Source organism: Eublepharis macularius, chromosome 4, assembly GCF_028583425.1.
Source record: "Eublepharis macularius isolate TG4126 chromosome 4, MPM_Emac_v1.0, whole genome shotgun sequence".
Taxonomy (NCBI): Eukaryota; Metazoa; Chordata; class Lepidosauria; order Squamata; family Eublepharidae; genus Eublepharis; species Eublepharis macularius.
The window spans coordinates 29,058,559-29,072,305 of record NC_072793.1 but is presented as its reverse complement, the minus strand read 5'-3'; the positions used below and the strand labels follow the sequence as shown (position 1 = coordinate 29,072,305).

Here is a 13,747-nt window from a genome sequence, read left to right as displayed (position 1 = left end):
TCTTCTCTCATTGGTCCTTTGAAAGAGGTCACCCTTCTTCATGGGTATTATAAAACCTTCCTACAACAATCAGGGTAGCTGGAACCTAAGTTGATTTTGTTTTCCCATTTCTCCCCCTCCCCTATGCAAAAATTCAGTACATTCCTTTATGCAGGTTTCCATAGAGTTAAACTGTTCCTATTTTTTTCCCCTTAAAGAGGTCAGCAAAAAGTTGTACAATAGGGGTCTCATGTTCGTGAACTGTGAAGGAATTTTAAAAAATTTCCCATGGTGGGGTTGGAGTGCAGCGAAAAAGAAACCTGGGAAAAAAAGATAAATAAAGCAGACTAGGGACTTGGGGGGTAATTTGTAAAGACATATTGCTTTCCAGATCCTAAGTTCAAACATGTTATTCCTCCTCCTCCTTTTCCTCTGCTCACTCCACATTTCTTTTCCTTATTTTTTTTTATTTTAAAAGTGATATCTTAGCTTTAATTGCTTCAGACCGATTGAGCTGTTCCTTTTAAACAAACGATTGTATATTTCCTTGGCATAGGGAAATCCGTCTGACTGTAGGGTCATATTATTTAGACAAGCACTCTTTCAGAAGTAAATGCCATTCTTAGCATAGGGAAGTACTTTAGGTCTAAAGGGGTTAAGAAGGCCTCCTTCCATTCAGAAACATGCAGGGGTCCCACCGTAGCTGTTCCAGCCTTTAAAAATCTTTCCAGCTTTTTTCCCCCCCTTGTAACAAATCTGCACGACTGCCACTGGGACATAAGAAGCGTGTGCCTGTCACAGAAATAGAGTTTACTTTTTCCAACTTGTTGTACAGAGGCAGGGTATAAATACAGCTAACTCTGGCTTGGACTAAGAGCATTTCATTTCAAATAAGGGGGCTACTTCCCAAGACTTTTAATCCAACACGGTTCAGATCAGGCTGCGCCATCGACCAACGTGGAGAGGAAGTTTAGAAAAAGCAGGTGTCGTAGTTCCTTTGTGTTTGTTTTGCTTTGCTTTAATTCAGGCACAGACACACCCCAAGCCCCACGCAGATATTTTTCTTTGGAGGCATTTTGAGATGTCCTTTTTCAAACTCTTCATTCGATGGATATGGATATGGATGTTATCTGGGGAGACCTTTGTCTTCTTGCTTCTTGAGGTCCCCTTAAAAGGCTCTGCTTTGCCGCCAATACGGTACTCTCACGCTGGGATATGTCCAAATGATATGAATCCCAACCTCTGGGTAGACGCCCAGAGCACCTGCAAGAGAGAGTGCGACACCGACTTGGTGAGTGATGCCCTTTTGTTTCCTCTTTGAGTTAAATTTGATTGCCTTTCCAAATAGGCACTTATTGCCTCCGTTACTTTTTTGTTTGTTTGCTTGTTTGTTTATTATGGCAGAAGACGGGCTTATTGTAGGAGAAAGACGGAGGTGTTGTTGCTGTTAATGAGACCAGCATTGGCTGGTGAACGCGTTAAAAATCTGTAAAAGAGCTTGGGTCTTGTAAAAGGCATTGACTCACCTGCTTTGTTGCTCAAATTGCTCTTTCATCTAGGCGGGCAATTCTCACTCAGGGCCAATTCACGAGCCGGCTGCAGGAAGAAGTGAGCCCATGCCAGCTCCAGCTTGTGACAGCTCACTTATAGGAAGTCACTGGTCAAACCCAGCATGGGTCAGGTTTTGACAAGCACAACCACAGTGTGGATCAAGTGTCAAAAGCCACTCTGAGCTGAGTTCAACACTGCAACATTGGGCTTCACATGACTGGTTCGCCTCAAGATAGGCTTTCCCCTATGTCCACCGGGCACTGTGTTTATACACCTTTCATCCCTCGCTTGGTAACTGCGTTTCAGGTACGGCAACTCCCCGCACACACATTTCAGACCGAACCTTTGAAAACATTTTTGGTGGAACTATCATTTTGCGCGCCCTTTAGATAGATGCGTTTGTTTCCCAAAAGCAGGCAATGGAAGCATGCCACGGCCCTGCTAGCATCTATTTTAAAACTCAACGCGAGCACAAGAAATGACTCAATAAAAATGACAGCTTGGCATGAGCTCCTGGATGTCATTTCCAAATCTAAATGCATTTGAGCTGGCAAGTTAAAAAGGCATCTCGTCGAGCTGGCAGCACTGCCAGTTCATCGTGGCATCCAAAATACCTGTCTAGGCTCTCTCTGCCTCACACACCTGCTTAGAATAATAGAGTTTGCTGTCATTGTCAAATAACACATCATCATATTCCGTCCTGGAAAGGAACTGCATAGTTTATTCACTACTAAATGTAGCAAAAGCTTACTTGACCATTAGATGCTGAACATGTATCGATGAAGCACAATAATCCATGACCCATGATCATGAGTGATTAGTTAGATATTTCAGTAAGTGAATGCACCCTATAACCTTTTTTAAAGTGGTCTCTCATCTATTTTTTAAAATACAAAAGAATCTTGGACTCTATAAAGGCTAACAGATTTACGGTACAATCCTATACTGTAGCCTTTGGTTGTAATTGGCACCGCCTGGAGTAGCTCCGCATAGCATTACCCTGTTATTGTGGCATAAGCTTTTGTTGTCCAGTTAAGTGGAATGTTGTTCATGAAAGCCTTACGCCGCCATAAATGGTAGTTTTCCAAGTGCCACAAGAATCCTTTTTGATTTGGCTGTAGCAAACCAAGAAAATCCAATCCTCTGTGATTTGCCAGATATTTTTGTGATTTAAAAACACATAGAAACTTTGGTTGCTTTTTCCTGGAGGAAAGTAACATGGCTTCAGTTTTCATACAATGGAATAGACACATTCACTTCAGTGGCACTAATACAAAAAAAATGCACTGTAGAAATCCTATGAACTTGGGAAGTTTTCTAAAAACCGTGAGTCACAATTCCATGTCATCCCTGTTTCCACACCTGGATAGTCCAGGTGAGCCTGATCTCATCAGATCGCAGAAGCTAAGCAGGGTTGGCCTTGGTTAGTAATCGGATGGGAGACCTCTACCGAAGACCAGAGCTGCAGAGGCAGGCAATGGCAAACCACCTCTGTTAGTCTCTTGGCGTGAAAACCCCACCAGAGGTTGTCATAAGTTAGCTATGACTTGAGGGCTCTCTCCTCCTCCTAGTTATACAGGTCAGTTTGAGTTATAGCAGAGTCAATCCCATTCCAATTTCCAAAACTGAGAACTCAAGGTATTGCATTATTAGAAGTACCTTAGAACAGTAATACAAAGTTCTACTGGTTAAATCCATTTATTTTTCTGATTAAAGCAACATGGTAAGCTACTGTTACCAGGTGATCTCAACTGCCTGCTAGGGGCAGTAACATTTTTTAGGGCACCACTGAAGAAATGTGTGATCCAAGAGCTGCAACTCAACATCATCTGTGATCACTCCTGCAGGGAACTTCTCAAATCCTGAATGCCTTATCCTAGCCCTCATCTCTATTAGCTATGCCGGGGGCGGGGGGGGGGGGGCGGACTGATTCTTTCTCGGGCTTCTCTGATAATAGTTTACTGACCCAAAACAAAATCCTAGGAACCGCATTATTTTTAAAAGGTAAAATTTCAGTATTCTAGCAAACAGGCTCCCATGCAAACTTGAGCTTAGTTATATGGTTCAGAAACCAGCTGAGATCATACCACTATCTGAAATAACTCTAGAGCACAGGCCAGCATGAAAAGAGACATGCAAAGCCAATGAAACCAAAGGCACATAAAGTCTGAAATACATGCTTAAACAGTCTTAATTGTGCCTTTCAATGGTTTGGGTCTTTGTCCAATAGGAGAACAGAAATGGGTTGTGATCATGCCTAATAAAGCCCCCAGTTTGATTTCCACAATAAACATACACCGCGGCAGACAATATGGGACCTAGATCTACATCAGCCATGAACCAGGCCTGGCTTGTTTGTAGTCTAGCCTAAGGTTAGCTGCGGTGCCCAATATAGTTGTATTTCTAATACTAACTGGTGAATAATATATTGGGATTGCTTGGATGCTACACATTCTTCCTGATCCTAAATTGGGGGTTCAGACCAGGCTTGGATACTTATATTGCAATTTTTGGACTTGGGACAAATATTTTAAACTCTTCATTTTTGTTTGGGAGACTCCCGTTGATCTTTACTGAGCATGCCATGTTCCACGAAGGGTCAACAATTCTGGGGGATTTCCTCTATCCATGTGCAGCCAACCATGGCACATCCCCCTCTATTCCAGAGAGTCCCTTATCCTTATTAGCCCCTTTTGGCAGACACAGTACGGGGAGCCACAGCACAAAGAAGGAGGAAAGAAAGCCCCATTTCACAAGTAGAACTCTGCTTGTAGCTCTCTGGATCTCATAACATTTTCATTGTTCCTGAAAAGTCTTTCTGATAAAGCCAATGGCCCAGGATGAGCCTGATCTTGTCCGATCTCAGAAACTAAGGAGGGTCAGACTTGGTTAGTAATTGGACGGGAGACCTCCAATGAAGACCAGGGTTGCAGAGGCAAGCATTGGCAAACCACCTGTTAGTCTCTTGCCATGAAAGCCCACTAGGGGGTCACTGTAAGTCAGCTATGACTTGAGGGCTTTCTCCACTACCACCACCACCACTCAGTAGCCAGATTTTCCCTACACACCTGCTTGCTCCTTCTCAGCATTCACCTTAGTGCTATCTTTTCCATTTTCCTCTGCTGAGACAGTATCCTCCACATTTATTAAAATAGCCCAGACTCAAACAACAGACACTATCCTACAATAATCTATATCAAGTGGTCAACTTCTGCATTTTAGTGGCCTACATTCTCCCAATACTAGTCTAGGAACTGGGAAATCAGACCTTCTCATGGACAGTCGGGGTATATAATACAATATCACCTATCAGTTCTAGAGTACTTGCACTTTTACGGCATAAAATTCCGCAAGATCCGCTGAACAGACAGATTGGCAGGGGTCATTTGCCTTTCCAGAATTCCCAAGCTACATCAAATATACCAGAGACCTTTACATATTTATAGCAATGTCATCATTGTCTTGTTTTCTTTTGTCATAGGAATGTGAGACCTTTGAGAAGTGCTGTCCTAATGTCTGTGGAACAAGGAGCTGCGTTGCAGCTAGGTACATGGATGTCAGAGGGAAGAAAGGACCTGTGGGGATGCCCAAAGTGGCAACCTGTGACCGTTTCATGTGTATCCAGCAAGGTTCAGAGTGTGATATCTGGGATGGGCAGCCTGTTTGCAAATGCAAAGACAGGTGTGAAAAAGAACCAAGTTTTACTTGCGCATCGGACGGGCTTACCTATTACAATAAATGTTATATGGACGCCGAAGCATGTACCAAAGGCATTACGCTCAATGTGGTAACTTGTCGGTATCATCTTACCTGGCCAAATACCAGCCCTATCCCACCAGAGACAACCGCTCACCCCACGACTGCCTACGCAGAGACCACCATCACGGACGTCCTTCCACCTGTGCTAGTCAACAATCCAGTGCATCAGTCCGTCTACATCGGAGAGACAGTTAGCTTTCTTTGTGATGTCACTGGCCGACCTAAGCCAGAAATCACATGGGAGAAGCAGACAGATAGCAGTGAGAAAATCGTAATGAGACCCAATCATGTTCGAGGAAACATTGTCGTCACCAATATTGCCCAGCTGGTGATCTATAACACACAACTACAAGATGCAGGCATCTACACTTGCACTGCTAAAAACATTGGCGGTGTTGTCTGGGCAGATTTCCCCTTGTCGGTTGTCAAAGGAGAAGCCACCTCGATGGAAGCGGCACAGAACAAAACCCACTTTCCCACTGACGAATGTCTGAAGGAGCCTGACAGCGAAGACTGCGGGGAAGAGCAGACCCGGTGGTATTATGATGCGAAGAAAAACAACTGCTTTACTTTCATCTATGGAAACTGCAACAGCAACCTGAATCACTTTGAGACCTATGAAAACTGCATGCTGACTTGCATGAACGGGCCCATCAACATCTGCAACTTGCCAGCCCTCCAAGGTCACTGCAAAGCATACGAGCCTCGGTGGGCATACAACAGCTTGACAAAACAGTGTCAATCTTTCATTTATGGAGGCTGTGGAGGCAACGAGAATAACTTTGAGAGCAGAGAAGCCTGCGAAGAAATGTGCCCTTTCCCCAGGAACATGCATTGCAAAGCGTGCAAGGCTTGCAAGCCGCGGCAAAAGCTGGTGACGAGCTTCTGCAAAAGCGATTTTGTTATTCTTGGCCGTGTAACTGAGCTGACAGAGGACCAGGACTCGGGACATGCGCTGGTAACTGTGGAGGAGATTCTGAAAGACGAGAAAATGGGTCTAAGATTCTTGGGGAAGGAGCCTCTAGAAATCACCCTTTTAAACATGAACTGGAGCTGCCCGTGCCCCAACATCACCGCAGCGGATGGTCAGCTCATTATAATGGGTGACGTCCACAATGGAATGGCTGTTTTGCAGCCAGACAGCTTTGTAGGGGCCTCTAGCATCCGGCGTGTTCGGAAGCTACGCGAGGTCATCCACAAGAAAACCTGTGAGCTATTGCAAGAGTTCCTAGGACTGCACTAATGCCTTGTTTGTATCTCGTCAGCTTTCCAGATCTGTGTATCACATAGCACTAACAAATGGTAGACTAGCATGGAACCTTTTTTTAAAAAAAGGTCTGTTTGCTGATAGATATTACGTATTACACATGAGCCCTATATTAACTCATTAATTATGTGTAGTAATGAGGCAGTATTATTTTTTGGCAACACTTCAAATAGCAGCAAACAGCTACTAGTCTTAGATCTCCTTCTATCTGTCTGTCTAGAAATGCCATCTGGCAATCGTCATTTAATACCAATTCAGTTTTCATCCTAGAAGACCAAATTCATAGCTCAGAACTAAATTCTATACATTGTCAATCTAATGATAATTGCTCTCATTTGGCATATAGAAACATTTGTGAAAAGCAGCTGAAATGTATCATATTCATAAGCAGGCTGTAAGAGAAGAAAATGTAAATTATTATCTATATTTACAATAATTACACCATTATCAGAAGTGTGGTCATTACATGGAAGGATCTCATCTTTAATAGATTTTTTTTTATGAAGCAGATTTCTATAAATTCTGTCTTACACCAAGTGTAACAAGGATCTGCAACAACCAAAGATGATTCCTTAATGATGCTTCTGGGGTGATGATAAAGAGGTGGGGGGATGTCAATTCTCCTTATCTAGTCTTCTCCCCCACCTGCCCCCTCTTGTGCATTAGTATGCCTCGACATGCCATAGCCACACAGCTCCCTCCTGAGGATCACTGGCGGTATATAGATCGAGATGGGTAGCCCTGTTAGTCTGTCTGTAGCAGTCGAAAAGAGCAAGAGTCCAGGAGCATCTATAAGACAAACAACATTAGTGGGAGGGGATGAGCTTTTGTGAGCCACAGCTCTGAAGAAGGAGCCACAGTTCTGAAGAAGTGAGCTGTGGCTCACAAAAGTTCATCCCCTACCACAAATTTTGTTAGTCTTATAGGTGCTCCTGGACTCTTGCTCTTTTCTACTGGTTGTATATATATGTGTGTGTGTATGAAAGAGAAGCATTTTATCAGACTGAGCACAAGGGCAAAACCAGGCAGCACTCTCAAGCAGTGACCTATTTCATTACAGTTTCCAGTTCATAGAAAATAAATTTGCCAAATCTATTATGAAACACAGTTATGTTGTGTTTGAAAGACCAATATAACTATATTTCAGTTTTATTACGTAATGTCTTTCGGGGTACAGAAATCTTTAGAAAAACCTAGGAAGGCAGGAGAGATAGAGACCCTGGTGTATCATTAGCCCAATTCAGGATACAGGACACATGGAACAGAAAAGTGAAGACAGCAGCAGGGCCTGGCCCTGACCCGTACAAGGTCTTTAAGTTCTTCAGCACAGAACCTAAGCAAATACTTTCTGTTCATACCTAGGCTATTGGTGCACAGGACCTGTTGATAGGATATGGCTCTCTGTATGTCCTCAATAAGTCCAGTATCCCTGATTTGATCACTGAAACAGGACTAGTATGAGCTGGGGTCATTTCATAGGAAAAAAGCTGGAGGAACTCATTAGCATAACTCATTAGCATATGCCATGCCCCTTGACATCACCGGAAGTGTGTCATTAGCATAACTGATTTGCATATGCCACACCCCCTGACATCACCTATCCTAGCTGTTGGACCCAATCCTAGCCATTCAGGGCTGAAATTGGGCCCAAAATGGAAAAAAGGGGCTGAAAATGGCCAAAAAGCAGCCCAAAATGGTCAGAATTGGGTCACTGCTGAGTGGGAGAGTGATCCACCACCCGTCAGAGGCCCGATCCGGCCCATTTCGGCCCCAATCCAGGCTGAAATGGGCCCAAAATGGCCGAGAGTTGGGTGGGCGGGGCCACCTGACATGTGACCTCTATGGGGAACTACCGGAACTGCGTTCCTGTGCATTCCCCCTCGAAATGATCCCTGAGTATGAGAAAGGATCCCATTCTTGCTGGTACATTCTAGGCTTCTCTTCCCCACTTTTATTCCAAGCAGTGCTTAATTGAAAGATGTCGAGGCTTAACTTGGCTGTTTGGAAAGCAGAATCTCTGACTTGATATGTCTTTGTTCAATGTGTGGTTGCAGTTGATTATGATTATTCAGTGGAAAAGGGAAAGCACTTTGCATAGGTTTACTCATTACTACTACTACGTATCTTTCAGAGCTGAGCTTCCCACTATTATAATTAGCTCTAAGGCTGTGCTTTGGGGAGCCCTGGCTCAGGTGAAACCTTGCTTCCAGGGAAAGCTACTGAGAAACTGAAAGAAGGGTGAATTTAAAAAGAAGAGGAAGGACAGAGAAGGAAGAAAGGTGGGGGGAGCCAATGTTGAGTAGAGCACAGCAGAATGAATCCAACAAAGAACAAGAAAGATTAAGGATGATATATAAAGAAAGAAGGGGGGAACTGGCAAGAAAGTAAAGAATAAAAAAGTGAGGGGAGAAAGAGGACATGTTAAAAGTAAAGAATAAAAAAGTGAGGGGAGAAAGAGAACATGGTAAGGAACAGTGTAGTGCCAAAGCTGGAAAAGGATAAAAATATTTTACCCACACAGTTACCCGGTCAGATATGTTAGGCTGAGAAGAGTGACTGGCCCAGGGGTCGCTCAGTGATCTTCATAGCTAAGTGGGATTTGAACCCAGATCTCCTCAGCCTTAATTTGGCACTCTGTTCAGTATCCATACACATTCCAGGAGATAATCACCACATAACTGGCTATTACTTGCTATAGCTCAGTGACAGAGCACGTGTGCTGCATTTGGAGGGTCCCATATTCAGTTCCAGTTAAACAACCTGAAGTAGAAGGCATAGAAAGTCCCCTGCCTGAGAATCTCAAAGAGTTCCTGCTGTCCTCGAGTACTGGACTAGAGAGGCTAATATTCTGACTCACTGTAAGGCGGCTCCTTATGGATCATCCCCCCATTCTTAAGCAATTGCCTGAAATGACATAACAAGGAATTATCCATGATTATTCATCACCATGGGCCATTTCACACAAGGATAGGAGCTTTTTTTTTAAAAAAAAATCAAGGCAGTATTCCCTCTTTTGGTGAAACATTCATACAGGCTTGCATTATGCTGTACTGAATTGCAGATCTTGTGGCGAACAGTTAAGAAAGTGGGCTCACAATAAGCACAGTTCTCTTGGGACCCCCAAAAAGGCCAAATGCAGAGCAATCATGTGGTTTAGCCTGATGGTGGCTCACCATAGCAGTCTCATATCTCCAGTGATCAATGGATAAATAAAGTTTACCATATGACTGGGTAGGAAGAGAGACAGATACATGCTTTTGTATAGGAGTGGACTATACTGGGTAGAACTACACTACCCACATATATCAATTTACATCAGTTATATCAACATACCAGTTATATACGAGTAATTTTCATGATTTTGTCCAAAAGAATCCTGGTAAACGTAGTTTGGTAGCATGCTGAGAATTCTCCACTGAAGCTGACTCGTCCTACAATTCCCAGAGTTTTCTGGGAAGACAGAATTACTGTTAAACCAGTTAAAGTTTTAATCCTAAACATACTTACTATAAACTCCACTGAATTCAATGGAATTTTCTTAAGAGCAAACATGCGAAGTATGTATGTATGTATGTATGTATGTATGTATGTATGTATGTATGTATGTATTTATAGTCCGCCTTTCTCACTGAGACTCAAGGCAGATTACACAGTGTGAGATTAGTACAATCCATACCAAGTACATTTCAATACAGTATCAAGGACATTTCATAAACAATACTATAGGGTAAATAGATACAAGTTTAAAAGACATAGTATTAGCAAGAATCCAATACAGAATAGAAAAAATACTGAAGCAGAACATAATCAATTCTAGGACTAACATTAGACAGCATGGAGCACTGGTGGTACATAAGAGTACATATTTAAAGCGGCAGATAATATGTAAGGCAATATAGTGATGAAGTCTATGGTCCCTAACTCATTAGCGAAGCATCTGAGACCCCATCTCTGCAATACAGCCCTCCCATTTGAGCAAAAAGCCTTTTTGGATAGTTCAGTTTTGCATCATTTATGAAAAGCCAGGAGAGTGAGGGCTCTTCTGACTTCCTCAGGCAGGTCATTCTGTATGTCTATAGGTATGCCTATATAATCATCTTATATACTAAAAGCCAAGTGGCCCTGATCTGTGGATACTTAAATCTGGAGATTGGACCCATGAATGGACAAGACAGACCTGAAAAATGCCCCAGGTTTGCAAAAAAATCTGAAATATAAATAAAATTCATTGGAGGTGTTTTTTTTAAAAAAAAACCCAAAATGATAAAAGGAGATCCTGTGGCTTTGGGGCTAGGCAACCATAACAATTTAGCCAGTATTCCAGGCTTGGTTTCTGTCAGGGGGCAGGACCCTTTTCAGGGCTGTTTGGGCCTTTCAGGGAAGACGTACTGGGGCTAGGCCCAGAAGCAACCAGTGGGAGACTTGATACCACAAGACTTGTATGACTCACCCAGCACCCCCTCCTCAAAGCCAGTATAGTGTAGTGGTTAGAGTTTCAGAGTAGGATGGAGGAGTCCCAGGTTGGAATCAGGACTTTGCTGTGGAAGTTCACTGGGTGACTTCGGTCCGGTTAAACACTCGCAGCCTTACCTACCTCTCAGAGTTGTTGTGAAGATAATATGGTGGCAAGGAGAATAATGCAAGCTGCTGAGGGTCCCCACTGCGGAGGAATGTGGGGTTATGGTTGCCAGCTCTAAGTTGGGAAACTCGAGGAGATTTTGGGGGCGGAGCCTGGAGAAGATGAGGTTTGGAGAAGGGAGGAACCCCAGGGAGGTGTAATGCCATAGAGTCCACCCTCCAAAGCAGCCATTTTCTCCAGGGGAGCTAGTCTCTGTTGCCTGGAGATCAGTTGTAATTCCGAGATATCTCCAGCCATCACCTGGAGGTTGGCAACCCTAGGTGGAGTACACATGAAGTTAATTAGTAAATATAGATGAAGACGGAGGGCAGATAAAAGGTAAGTTGTTTAGTAGGTTTGAAGGAGTGAAGGATGTTGGGGAAAGTGAGCATATGGGAGCTGCCAGGAGGAAGGAACAAGGAAATAGTGTCAGGAAGGAAATACAGGGAAAAGTGAAGCAGTCCCACAAATCCTTGCAAGTTCCCCCCCACACATTTGTACTTGGTTCAGCCTGCATCTGCAACTGGGCTATACGGGGAGAAGCTGCTGGAGGGGAGGGGGAAAGCTGAAGACTGGGCAAACAAAAGTGGGTGAGAAGGAGAGAAGGAAGCAAGAAAAGCTATGGCGGCCAGGGAAAGGAAAGAAGGCATGGTAGGTGGGAAAGGTTCCCAGGTGCCCACCGCTGGCAGGCAAACTCCAGGGGGGGTTCCCCTTGCCCACCAATCCGCCAGTGATTGGCGGGAGGTGGCAAGCCCCAGCATTTTCTCACCACCAGCAGGCACCTCAGGAACATGCATAGTGGGGGCATGGTGATATCACTCCTGGAAGTGATGTCATTGCGCTGGCCACAGGCACGCTCCTGGGAGTGACATCATCATGCAGGCGCTGGAGCGTGCACGTGCTTTGCGCACACATGAAGAAAGAACACACCACTGGCACAAGGGTGGCCACCTCCCACCGGGAGGGCGTAGGGACCAGGTAACCCTACAGGTGAGGGGGAAATAAAATGCCGCCTTCAAGCCCTTCTGGATCTCCCACTTGTTATATCCAATTCTAAACCTAACCATACAGTGTGGATCAGCAAATCAACACAATATATATAGGGCAAGATGGGTGGGATTTTTCTACAAGCCTGGGGGATGCTAAGTCCTCTGTGAAACTACATTGTAAGACTTAGTGAAACAATATTGTGAGAGCTCAGCAGCCATTTCCGTAGCACATTGCTTAGGATTCCAAGCCTCAGTTAATGTCAACCGGGTGGAGGAAGATTGGAGAAAGACTTTAAAAGGTAAAAGATAGGGCTGCCGGTAGAGTTACCAGATGTTCTCTGCAAAAATACTGGACGCAGGGGAAGGGGGGCAGTACTCACATAAGGAATGATCTTTGTACGCGTACGCTCTTGGCGCAATGACATCACTTCCGGAAGTGACATCATCGCATGGACCTCAGCTATTGATGCAGCTCGGCAGGGGCCTAGCTGTGCTGGGGAACGAAGGCAGGAGGAGGCCCTCCCACACACAAATTCTGAAGCTGTCTCTAGGAAAGCCGCTGCAAGGACTCAAGAGAGCCTTTGGCATCCAGTGGCGTTCTTAGCCAGCTGGAAGCTCCCTGGGCCTGCACTCTTGGCCTTTCCTCCCTCGCAAGGCTGTTGCGACGAGGAAATAGAGGTACAGAGAGGGCAAGAGATGCTTCAGGCCTCACTGGTGAAAAGTGGAGAAAAGCAACAGCTGGGCTGCCTCTGACCAAAAGGTGTTTAAAAGGGGCTATAATCATTTGCAAAAGAATGCAGTCCAAGCATAGGCCGATTCCACACTACCTTAGCTCCCACTTTTCTTGTGCAATGATTGCTCCATCTGTTATTGTGCGTTCTTTGCTTGCTTGTCCTCATCACCCTTTGAATAGCGCTTCTCCTGCGCAATCCGTTGATCACATCACCTTTCAAAAAGACAGGTAAAGGGGCGGGAAAAACCCGAAGGGCCCCCGCGGTTTTTTTTTTTTAAAAAAGGACAAATTGACGCTATATCGACGAGTAAGCATCCTGGTTCAATGGTACAACGACACCATTAATATAATATATTTTAAAAAATCACCCGAGACACTTACGATGAGCGCTCGGAACATCACAGCCTGAATGCTGGTTGAAATCATCCGGGAATGGGTGAGCGGTCACTATCACCTACAGCAGCATCCCACAGCAGAGCTTCATTTTGTCTTTGGAAAATTGACATCTGTGCCTAACTCGTCGGCACAGTCCGTGTCGGGGCGTAACATGAGCCATGATTTCAGTATCATGTGGATGCCCCCCCCAAATATATAAATTGAATTAACATATGAAATTGTTCCTCTGATATTTGAGGTCTGCCTGCTTTTTTAAAATGAGATTAATATGATGAGATGTCACCATATCGACACGGTACTCTTTTATTTTTTTAAAAAGGGGGGGGGACAAAGGCGGAGAATTACTCCTTAATTGGGAGGTGGGTCAAGAGAGGCTCGGAATTCAACGGAGGGCAGTTATTTGTCAAAAGATAACCCGCGGCGAAAGTGCAATGGGCTGTAGCGATGCCATGCCA

The 13,747-nt window shown here is 44.4% G+C and overlaps 1 protein-coding gene across 1 annotated transcript; it reads left to right on the top strand.

Annotated features, from left to right (window-relative positions):
* Positions 1–445: 445 nt before the first annotated feature.
* Positions 446–7,003, top strand: WFIKKN2 (WAP, follistatin/kazal, immunoglobulin, kunitz and netrin domain containing 2). The gene is made up of 2 exons (XM_054977356.1): positions 446–1,270; positions 5,012–7,003. Exons 1-2 carry the CDS (start codon positions 1,061–1,063, stop codon positions 6,530–6,532), a joined length of 1,731 nt encoding a protein of 576 aa, XP_054833331.1. The 5' UTR covers positions 446–1,060; the 3' UTR covers positions 6,533–7,003.
* The last annotated feature ends 6,744 nt before the right edge of the window (positions 7,004–13,747 follow it).